Source organism: Sycon ciliatum, chromosome 6 (assembly GCF_964019385.1).
Source record: "Sycon ciliatum chromosome 6, ocSycCili1.1, whole genome shotgun sequence".
Classification (NCBI taxonomy): Eukaryota; Metazoa; Porifera; class Calcarea; order Leucosolenida; family Sycettidae; genus Sycon; species Sycon ciliatum.
This window is the reverse complement of record NC_088648.1, coordinates 4,539,552-4,551,606: the sequence shown is the minus strand read 5'-3', so window position 1 is coordinate 4,551,606 and position 12,055 is coordinate 4,539,552. Positions and strand designations below refer to the sequence as shown.

The following is a 12,055-nucleotide window of genomic DNA, read 5'->3' as shown; positions in this document are numbered from 1 at the left end:
GACAGAGGGAGACAGAGAGAGACAGAGAGAGACAGAGAGAGACAGAGAGAGACAGAGAGAGACAGAGAGAGACAGAGACAGAGACAGAGAGACAGAGACAGAGAGACAGAGAGAGAGAGACAGAGAGAGATAGAGAGAGAGAGAGAGAGAGAGAAGAGAGAGAGAGAGAGAGAGAAGAGAGAGAGAGAGAGAGAGAGAGAGAGAGAGGAGAGAGAGAGAGAGAGAGAGAGAGAGAGAGAGAGAGAGAGAGAGAGAGAGAGAGAGAGAGAGAGAGAGAGAGAGAGAGAGAGAGAGAGAGAGAGAGAGAGAGAGAGAGAGAGAGAGAGAGAGAGAGAGAGAGAGAGAGAGAGAGAGAGAGAGAGGAGAGAGAGAGAGAGAGAGAGAGAGAGAGAGAGAGAGAGAGAGAGAGAGAGAGAGAGAGAGAGAGAGACAGAGAGAGAGACAGAGAGACAGAGACAGAGTGAGACACGCAGACACACCGACACAACGGCAGAGGTATGAGAAAGACAGGTATGACAATGTTGCACAGCAGATGAAGACAAAGACTAATCACGATTAACGAAAAATTGACAACAATTGGGGAATATGGGAAGGGGACACTCCTGTTGAATGTGGAGCTGGAGAAGTGGGACTAAAAACAATCGAGGTGAATTGACACTCTGTGAGTGGATATTAGCAGGTGGGGTGGGGGGGGGGGGGTAACGGGCATAGGAACTATATACAACAATGGAGACGACTGTTTAGACTGGACAATCCCGTTAGCACACAGGCTACCCCTGCACCTGTTGACCTTCCCAGCGGTAAGTGCTACGAATACTTTTAACAATTCTAGTTATAATGGTGTGTGTGTGATGACGTATGATAATGGTATGGTTAGGTGTATTGAATTGTTACACTACTGGACAGGAAGACATCACATACACAAGGGCATAAGACATCACATACACAAGGGCATAAGACATCACATACACAAGGGCATAAGACATCACATACACAAGGGCATAAGACATCACATACACAAGGGCATAAGACATCACATACACAAGGGCATAAGACATCACATACACAAGGGCATAAGACATCACATACACAAGGGCATAAGACGAACACATTCAAACCATACACTAGTAATAGACTAAGTATTAACATGTTGCAGCAGAACGGGCACCTTAGTCCTAGCCATTGCTCAGACTTAGATACTAGTGGGAATATGATCCCGGCGATACCACGCTGAGAGTTACTCAGAATCTACACGCGCTTATTCATGCTCCCCAACACTATACGGATCTGATACAAATGCGCCACTTTCGGGGGGGGGGTACCAGCGAACAGATTGATATCCTCCTGTCCACTGCAACATTCACTGATCGCTCTCAAGTCCGAATCTTTCCAGCGGCGTCTACTGTATGGTATCCATGGTCTTCAAGTAAAAAGCAAGTATGACTGTGTTTGCGGTATGTAGCAGTTGCTGAAGGTGTTGCCAGGCGTGTTGTCTGGTGCCTTGGGTAGTGGACTGGTGTCCCGTATGCCAAGTGAGGAGAGTCCCGCTCTGTGTACACACGGTGTTAACCATTGATCTACACTTGGAGCAGCCTGGTCTCCTGCTCCACTATCCTCTAGCAGAGGAGAGACAGTCTGGTCTGCTTGTCTGCTGGTCCACTATCCTCTAGCAGAGGAGAGACAGTCTGGTCTGCTTGTCTGCTGGTCCACTATCCTCTAGCAGAGGAGAGAGAGTCTGGTCCGGTAATGATGTCATAGAGTGAAGGAAATTCACGCACGCAAATGTATGCTCATCGTCATGTGACTCACTGGTCAATGCTGAAACTATTGTACAAAGTCTGCATTTGAATGCTGTGTCTGATTCCAACTCAAGAAGTAGAATGGTCTGATCTGTGCTCAGGTGCGCCTCTGTAACGACATCCGTGCTCTGCTGCTGCTCATGTTACTTCTGTTGTCTTTGCTGAGGTTCAAGGCATTTTTGTTGTCGATATTGTTGATTTCTTGATATTGTTGCTGAAGTTGTTGCTGATGCTGTTGTTGCTATTGTGGTAGTTGCTGTTGTGGTTGTGGTTGTTGTTGTTGTGGTTGTTGTTGTTGTGGTGGTTGTGGTTGTTGTTGTTGTTGTTGTTGTTGTTGTTGTTGTTGTTGTTGTTGTTGTTGTTGTTGTTGTTGTTGTTGTTGTTGTTGTTGTTGTTGTTGTTGTTGTTGTTGTTGTTGTTGTTGTTGTTGTTGTTGTTGTTGTTGTTGTTGTTGTTGTTGTTGTTGTTGTTGTTGTTGTTGTTGTTGTTGTTGTTGTTGTTGTTGTTGTTGTTGTTGTGTGTTGTTGTGTTTGTAGTTGTTTTTGTAGATTTTGTAGTTCTGTTTGTAGTTGTTTTTGTAGTTTTTGTAGTTGTTGCTGTTGTCGTAGTTGTTGTAGTTGCAGTTGTATTAGTAGTTGCATAACCTCTCGTATCAGTGGTTGTTCTTTTAGTTGTTGTAGGTGTTGTAATTGCTCTTCCTGCAGTCGTTGATGTAAATTTTCTGCAGACACTAGAAGTTGAGTTGCTTCATGTTGCTGTTGTCTTTGTTGTTTTCGTTGTTTTTGTTTTTTGTTTCGTTTTTGTTGTTGTTGTTGTTGTTGTTGTTGTTGTTGTTGTTGTTGTTGTTGTTGTTGTTGTTGTTGTTGTTGTTGTTGTTGTTGTTCTTGTTGTTCTTGTTGTTGTTGTTGTTGTTGTTGTTGTTGTTGTGGTTGTTGTGGTTGTTGTTGTTGTTGTTGTTGTTGTTGTTGCCCTTCCTGTAGATGAAGGGTCTGCAGGTTTGGCAGCTGCTGGCCTGCAGAACGATCTTGGAGTGGGGCTGTATCAGCAACTCTAGTTTCAGCCACATAACTACGGTCTGTACGTCCTTCAGCTGTTGCTTGTGCTGCTGCTGCTGCTAACACGCTTTGTGCACTGCTCTTGCTAGTACCAGTGGTCATGCTGCTGTGCTGTGGTGAACTGTGGAATGTTGTATGCAGCCTGGCTGGCACTGGTGAGGAGGAGAAAGGCAGGAGTGGAAAGGTGGCTGCTGGTGCTGGAGGTATGTGTTGCAGGGCCCTTTGGTCAGCATGCGGTTCTTGCCTTGCCATTGCTTGTCTACTGGACATAGCTTGTGAGGTATTTTGCGTGGCTGCTGTAGGCTGCTGCTGCTGAGTCATAATATAACCATGCAGGGGCCTACCTATAGGCATCTCTATGCTCACACTACCTGAATGGGTCAGGTTGCTAGCACTGGAAGACACATGAGGAACAGACCGCACAGATTGCAAAGAGTCCATGTCAGTGGCATTGACAGCCGGTCCACTCCCAGCATGGTCCAGTGCACTGGAGCTAGCATACAGAGAAGCATTCTCATTCAGAGCTGGCTGCCTGACACTGCTGTTGATGGGAGTGTGGCTAATGTCACGCCTTCTGCCCCCTCTGGGTTGCATATCTATGGCTTGTGTGTATGATGTAGAGTGTGGGGCAGGAAGCATCATGTTCGAGTGGCTCGCCTGCTGCTCTGATGGATTTGCACTGCCACTGCTTACAGCTGCCAGAGGAGTGGATGTGATCGTATGTAGCTGATCATCATGATCATAGGGCGATCTTGGTTGCTGCGCGGTATGAGCAGCAACCTGCTCCTGATCCTGGGGCATTTTCCGAATGTTCTCCGTGCTCCATGACCATGTCCATGGTGAAAAGAACTCCTGGTGATCTTGGGGTACTGTAGGATAGGATGGTCCTGTCAAAGGTCGTGTAGCTGCTGGACTGTACCGGTGCTCTTGTCTGCCTCGGTATGGTGGACTTGCATCATTCACCTCGCCGATCCCACCTTCGACTGTGCCGTCATCTTTCTCTTCGTGAGCTAGTTCGGTTCTCTTGGGCTGCAAGAGCCTGCTTCCGCCGGACCCAGTCGACATATTCGTCTGCCCAGGAGTAGTTTGAGCGCCGGAAAAGTTACAATATCCGCTTGTTTCGGGCGATGGCAATTCTCCTTTTTCCACAACTTTCTTCAGCAAAGAGATGTACGCTATGAATATTACAATACTGTCATCTACATTCGGACAAAAGATATCGTTCCTATCTTTCCAGAAAATGCAACGGACGTCTTCCGTTGCTTCCGACTGCTGATTCGCTCGCTCGCGCTCGTTAGCTTTCCGCCTCGCGGAGACAAGTCGCTGGGGAGCTTTGCAACGTGGCCACTTGTTAGCCCTTAGCTCGCGGCTAGACTTCGACTTGGCTGCGGCGTTGGGATAGGACGATGACTTGGTCGGTGGTATTGTACAAAAACACATGTACAGTGTCTCAAACTATCAAACAAACCAAACCTTCTCAAGCAGAAAAGAGCAAGGACAATAACAATATTATTATCATGACACGCTTACGAGTTATGAGTAACTGTCCACCAAAGTGACCAGATCCTTACACAGTCAGAGAGTGCGCCAACAAGGCACAAAACTGACACTGTCGTGACATCTACATGATTGTCGGAATATTTGTCACCTGATGATTGCATTGAGCAAGAAACTCCGAGTTGCGACAACTCTGTAAACCTCCATTGTGCCTTTGAGTTTTGTGTATGATAATAATAATAATAATAACTTTATTTATTAGGATGATTGTATCAATGACGTACATGTAGCTCCACGATTCACGTCACGAGTCTATTACTGGAATCAGGCTATTCGGGGTCTACTGAGTAGACCCAGGTGCTCGAAGTCCGTACATGGTATCCTAAGTTCGTACGCCCATAATTTCATGTTCTGTTATTGTATTCGACTCAAATATTTTATGGAGGGGACAGTGTGGTGTATTCTCCTCGCGTAGCAATTTTCAGGGATCTACGATAAGCAGAAGTCCCATACCACGCGAGTGGGTTTTCGAGTGTCCATACGAAATACAAATTGGGTTACATTTCATGCAAAAATCAACTTTGCCAAGACCGATTTCGAACGGACACAGCGTCAAACAGACCTTCACTCAATCATCAAGAGCCAGCTTAGAGCTGACAATGGCCAGAGGAGAAGAATTTACAGAGAACCACCAATCCTTGCAGAAAGGTTGACACTCCTGGCATCTCCACCACTGTTTTCCCGCGGTTTTCACAGCGCAGCTGCTTCTTCTCTGGGCCGACTGAAAACAGCTTGCATTTCGGCAACAAACTACGCTTTTGCAAGAAATACTGGTGGAGGCACATGCCAAACATATCCCTTCGGTGCTTTCGTCGCAACCGAGGGATTTTAAGTTAGCAATTAGCAGAAATACGTGTGTATTTCGAGTCACCTCTGATCAGTACGGACTTAGAGTACCCTCTGCGACACCAAAATTTGATATGAAAAATCAGCGAACTCCAGAGAAACAGATCGGATCGAAAGATGGCCTGGTTCAATCGAGCCTGGCCTCAGAACAAACTTGGATAAGATACCTTCCATCCACAAGCAGGATTCTGGCAAGTTATCATTGCTAGTGTGAGTTTCAGCTCGGCAAACACACACTGTAAAAGTGTACGGACTTCGAGCACCTGGGTCTACTGAGTACTGTTTAGTTTTTTAGTCATGGTCACCCGGCACTCTCACCATGCCATCCAATCCATTATCCAGTAACCATGGTAACATTCTGCTTTCCGTTTGTTGCCATGAGACGTACATGTAGATGTACATGTGCGACTCAAGCCGAGTCAAGGGTCGTGCGTAGCGCTTTCCTTCCTCAGAGGTGTCAACAGTTACTCTTCCTATCAGGTTCTAGGTGGGAGATAGCCTGATAGGGCTAGGAGCCTAGGGCTCGATCGGCCGGGGAGAGGTTTCAAAACATATTAAATTTTTAATAAAAAATAATGTTTATCTCCTGATCTCGCCAGTAGCCCCTTCCCAAAGGTGCTCTTTTAATTCGCACTCAGTGCTTTTCGCGTCCCTCAAAATTATATTATGCTGAAAAAGTGCTCTTTTTCGGTGAAAACAAGCAAAAAGTGCTCTTTTTTCAGTGAAGGATAGCCATGACACATGTTCAGATATGAACCCAAGCTGAGAAAGGAATACGCACTCTTCCATTTATCGGTCCACGAAAGGCAAAACAGGAAGTAAAGTTCAAAAATCCCACTTTTTACAGGATTGTGTACACCGGGTACAGGCTTCACAACTTGTTGCCCCCCCCGGGCCCCCCCCCCCCCCAAAAAAAGCGGCGTGCCAAGGCCCATCGAGCACTCGGAAACTGTGCATGTGATCGCATGCATGAGCAAACAGATTTTAGCACTTTTTCAGCTAAAAAAGCTCAAAAAGGGCGATATTCACCAAAAACGCAATAAAGGGCGAAAGAAACGGGCTTTTCCAAAAAGGGCCAAAAAGTGCGAAAAAAAGGGCGAGCACCTTTGGGAAAGGGCTACTCGCCAGTCCCGACCGGAGCTGACAATATCTCCGCCCTACAATAATAATATGATTGTATATGTACAGTATACTGTGCACGAATTAAAATGCAAGTACATGTACCTGTGTGCTATTCATTCATGTACATGTACAGCTAGTAATGGTGAACTGGTTGATGTGACCGGCACACTGTTTCAAACTCCCATTGTTATCTCTAGATGTTGGGGGGGGGGGAACTCCCTACTGGCAGCCCAACCTGGACGGAGATCCACCACTAACAGAAGAACTGAAGTCAGCAGTACTGCTTCCCTGTTGGACCTTTCGTTACCAGTCGTGAGCCTCCCAGGCTGCAGGGCTGTCATTCTAGTGCACCATGGTACACTGATGATGGGCCAGGGCAGAACATTTAAAGAGTTGGTGGACAAGCCGTTGATTATCCACTCTCATTGTAACATCAAAAAAGTATTCTTTCTAGACCAAAGAGTGGTATATTTGATAAATAAAGATAGAAGTAAATAAACTTCGGATAGAAATATTAACGATACTTCTCCAGAGAAGTATCGTTAATATTTCTATCTTTATTTATCAAATATACCACTCTTTGGTCTAGAAAGAATACTTCTTTACATTTAGTATAATGTACAATAAGTACTCAGATGGTGAGCCAAGGAAGATACTAACATTAATGGAAACAAAGAAAACGGTGAGGTACAAGTTATGCGTTAGAGTTCACCAACTAACCAGGTTTTGAACAGTCAGACGTGCACAAGGTAGTAGCGCCAGACTGACCATTAAGGTATAGTGAGACATTCAGCGGCAAGGAAGTCAGCTTGAGCCACTACTCCATTGCGCCAACCAACGGCCTTTCAACTTGGAAGGTTCATGGATACTAGTGATAATTCCAAAGAAGGGAAGGTAAGCGCCATGAAGCTGAACACAAGCTACATTCCAAAGCAGAGTGGAATGCTGGCTTGGTACGATAACTGGATGGTAAGACCATTGCCAGCATTGGACAATACGGTCTAACCACAATTCGACAACGCAAAGCAACAGCCACCCAGCTTGGGAGGCTCGATTTCATCAAGGATAAGAAATGAAAGAGAAGCTTCGCGACGACGAATTGTAACAAACCGAATGCCGATATCTTACAATACTGTACTTGGTACATGATTATGAAGTATGATAGACAAACTAACTACAATAACAGGAATACATTGTGCTATTGTATCACACGACCATCGTTTCGCCGTATGGATCATGATGGCTCTTCAGGTGTGCAGTATGTATCAGACGGTGAGCCAAGTACAAGTATTTAATATTTTCCTTGGCTCACCGTCTGATACATACTGCACACCTGAAGAGCCATCATGATCCATACGGCGAAACGATGGTCGTGTGATACAATAGCACAATGTACTCCTGTTATTGTAGTTAGTTTGTCTATCATACTTCATAATCATGTACCAAGTACAGTATTGTAAGATATCGGCATTCGGTTTGTTACAATTCGTCGTCGCGAAGCTTCTCTTTCATTTCTTATCCTTGATGAAATTGAGCCTCCCAAGCTGGGTGGCTGTTGCTTTGCGTTGTCGAATTGTGGTTAGGCCCTATTGTCCAATGCTAGCAATGGTCTTACCATCCAGTTATCGTACCAAGCCAGCATCCCACTCTGACTTGGAATGTAGCTCATGTTCAGCTTCATGGCGCTTCCCTTCCCTTCGATAGTTGGAGACCTTAAATGTTATCGAATGCCACAGACCAAGTCATCATCCTCCCCCAGCAGTCCAGCAGCTGCCAAACCTGCAGACCTTGCATCTACAGCAAGGGCAACAACACCTACTACAAGAACTGCTACATCAACGACTACTTATTAAAGACCAAGGACTGCTTCTACCACAAAACTTAATCGATGAGCTTCAGCAAAGACAACAACGTATACGCCAACAGCTTCAGCAACAGGAACAAGAACAGGAGCAGCAGTAGCGATGGCAGCAATGGGAATACGAGCAGCAGCAGCGGCAGCAGGAATGGCAGCAGCAGCGATGGCAGCAGTACCAGCAGCAATGGGAATATGAGCAGCAGCAGCAGCGGGAATGGCAGCAGCAGCGATGGCAGCAGCAGCCACAGGAATGGCAACGATGGATGCCCCAGGCAAAGGGAATGGTGGAGCAACAGGAATGGCAGCAGCAGCGATGGCAGCAGCAGTGATGGCAGGGGGTTTGGGGATAACGGTTAACGGGATTAACGGTGTATACAACAATGGAGATGAGTGTTTAGACCAGCCTGGGCCGCTGGTCCACTATCCTCTGGCGCAGGAGAGAGAGAGAGAGTCTGTTCTGTTTGTGCTGGGATTGCGCCATTGCCTTGGAATTCCGCAAGTACATTCTCAAGATTCAAGGGCCCAAACTGTCCATTATATTGTTCCAAATACGAATCGAGATCACAATAATCAAGATCGCGGTTGAAAGTCAAATCCGTGCTCAGGAGCGTATCTGTACCGCTCAGGATCAGTTCAGCCAGTAACTTTGACCCCAGCGGGCAATATCTGACAAGATCAAAACAGCTAGCTGACCGGAGGTTGAGTGAACATAATCATAATAGTATGACCATTGTGTATTTGAACGAGGCCAGTTGAAGCAGCTCAAAGCAGAGCAGTCTACACACACAACCGGCGTAGGCAAAAAGGCTGTACAATCCACAGCTACGCAGCCTTTCGCCTCGGTCGTACGTGTATGTGTAGTAAACAGACTTGAGAATAATCAAAAGCGTTTCTGCTGTAACTCTGAGTTTCACGGTTTTAACTGATCACCGGACAGCAGAAACGCTTTTGCTTCCTCTCAAGTGTGTGTACTAGGTTCTACGCATTGGTGTATTCTGCTTGGTCTCTATACCTACACTTCACCTCACATCACAATATGACATCTGTGCTCTGCACCTTGGTGTATTCTGCTTGGTCTCTATACTTACCTCACCTCACATCACAATATGACATCCGTGATCTGATCCTTGAGAGTACTAGCTTTGTTTACGCTGAGTAGCTTGGGTGGGAGGTGGAAGAAAGGGTGCTGGATCGCGTCTCTGAACTCTCCACGAACATGGCTGCTACGTCTGTATCTGCGGTATTTGTATCATTCGCCTCGATGTCATCGTCACCTTCGACTGGGCTGGCTGCTTCGACTGGGCTGGCTGCTTCGCTAAGATCGACAGCAGCATCGTCTCCATCTTCGGCTGGTAGTTCGTTGTCATTGGACTGCAGATATCTGGGCTTGCCGGATTTAGTCAGCAGATCCCTGTCTATATAGCTGCGCAGACGCAGTGCGAGCGCCGACAACGTTACACCATCCGCTTGTTTCGGTAATTCTCCGGTGTCCGCAACTTCCATCAGCAAAGAGATATATTCAGTGGCAGTTCGTAAGATTACTACAGTCGAACATATGACGTCATCCGGATCTTTCCAGATCATGCAGCGAAGGTCCTCCAGCGCGTCCTTCAGCGTATTCGATCGCACCCGCTCCCGGATGGTAGCTTTCCGCCGTTCGGGGCCGAGTCGCGTGAAAGGTTTGCGACGAGGCCGCTTTTGGCGAGATTTCGCCTTGGCTGCAGCGTTGGCGGAGGACGATGACTTGGCCGGTGGCATTCTACAAGATGCAAGGGGTCTCAACCTAGCAAACACATCAAACAAGTACTAACAAGAAAAACAGAGCCAGGAACAATAATGGACTCGCATGGAGAGCCAAGGATACATTTACAGGAAAGAAAAGGACCGAGGAACCACTAGTACAAGTTTAACTTGTTATTATAGCGTAATACGCTATAATAATTATCAAGTTAAACTTGATATTATAGCGTAATACGCTGTAATATCCACTAGCACCACCAGGTACTAAACAATCAACTCATGCGATAACATTGCACGACACTGACCGGCGGTACTGACGTTCTACAACTACCTGGCTATCAGCTCTAGCACATCTGGGATGCGCGCGGCTCTCCAACAGCCTTCCAACTTCGAAGGGTCTAAGTTATAATGATAAACATAGGAGGGGAAGGTGAGAGCAACCAAGACAAGCATGACCTGAATGTCTCAGCTGTGAAGGACGTTGGCGGATGTACATGCATGTGATGTCGATGGCGATACTGGCAAGACCATTGGACAATGCGGTCAAACCATGATTAAAGGACGCAAAGCAACATTCCACACAACTTGTGTGGCTCAAAGATGCGAAGATCAATTAAAGGGGAAGCTATGCGGACAAGTCCTTCACAGCTGAGACTTTCAGCTCGTGCTTGTCTTGGTTGCTCTCACCTTCCCTCCTATGTTATCATTATAACTTAGACCCTTCGAAGTTGGAAGGCTGTTGGAGCGCGCATCCAAGATGTGCTAGAGCTGTTAGCCAGTTAGTTGTAGAACGTCAGTGTCGTGCAATGTTATCGCATGAGCTGATTGTTTAGTAACTGGTGGTGGTAGTGGACATTATAGCGTAACTTGTAGTTCCTTGATCCTTTCTTTTCTACTTTACTTTTCTTCAAGGACAATAATTATGACATTGTTACGAGTTCTGACTAACTGGTCACCAAAGTAGCCAATTACACAGTCTGAGAGTGAGAAAACAATGCACACAACTGACAGGAAGTGCTGAGACACATGATTCATACGACAAATTGACACCTAACTCCAACACAGACTGTCAGTACGAGTCACGAGTTACTTGTTTGGTCATCATCTAGTAGTAACACTAAGCATTCGTTGTTGCCGTGGGACGTAGCTCGACGGGTCGTGCCTAACTATTGAAGTACTTCTTACCGTCTTAGCACTTTCCTCCCTATCCTCAGAGGTGTCAAATCTTCCTATCGGGCGGAAATGAGGGGGATTTTCAAAATATTATAATGTTTTGCTTTATCTCATCTCGATCTCGCGACCAGAATTGAAAATTTCATACTCGCAGTGGCATCTCTAGATGTTGAGGGCAGGCGAACTCCCTACTGGCAGCCCAAACGGGGGGGGGGGGAGGAGGGTAGAGACCTGCCTACCGCAGAGTAATTATTTACAAATTTGGCAGTTCTGCTTCCCCTTACAGTGGACCTTTTCTAACCTGAGCCTTCCAAGTAACTTCAGTTAGTTGCAAGGTTGTTGATTTGCGCCTCGTAGTCGTAGATGTGTTTGAGATGCATGTACAGTGGGCATGTAGATGTCAAGCAAACTTGTTGACTTTCTCAGCACTCCCTGGCAGGTTTTGCCGTGTTGTCACGTGACTCGACTTAGACGTGTAGTAGTAAAATAAGTTACAGTTTGGTAAACCGTTAGTCATTGGTCATTAGTTATAGTTATCATTAGAACTAGAATTTTCACTGGTTTGAGGGAAAGACACAAACGGGAACAGTCTGAAGAAAGAATTGACTGGCACCACCAGGACTCGAACCAGGGACCCTGGCTTGTAGCCAGCGATGCTCTAACCACTGAGCTATGCCTATGGTGTAGGCGTCATCCCAGCAGAGACCGTTCAACATTCAACAAGAACTGTTCAGATCGATGAGTATTCTGCTTACTGCTGGGAAGAGGTAGCATAACACAGCTGTAACCTGTGTCCTAACTGAGCGCCGAAGAACACACAGGCTAGGATTTTACTAAGCTCAGCCTTGACTGTCAGCCCATGTGACTCTTGACTGTCATCACATGTGCAAGCGCTCGCTGGTTTC

General features: G+C 46.3%; 2 protein-coding genes across 2 annotated transcripts; both read right to left on the bottom strand.

Moving 5' to 3' along the window:
• Window positions 1-496: 496 nt before the first annotated feature.
• LOC135819079 (ataxin-8-like) lies at window positions 497-2,427 on the bottom strand (the record flags this gene model as incomplete). Its single annotated transcript, XM_065332232.1, has 1 exon — window positions 497-2,427. A coding segment is annotated over one exon (387 nt), but the record flags the coding sequence as incomplete, so codon positions are not given.
• Window positions 2,428-2,757: 330 nt separating this feature from the next.
• Window positions 2,758-4,388, bottom strand: LOC135819213 (uncharacterized; the record flags this gene model as incomplete). The annotated part of the gene is given in 1 exon segment (XM_065332377.1): window positions 2,758-4,388. A coding segment is annotated over 1 exon segment (1,537 nt), but the record flags the coding sequence as incomplete, so codon positions are not given.
• Window positions 4,389-12,055: the final 7,667 nt, after the last annotated feature.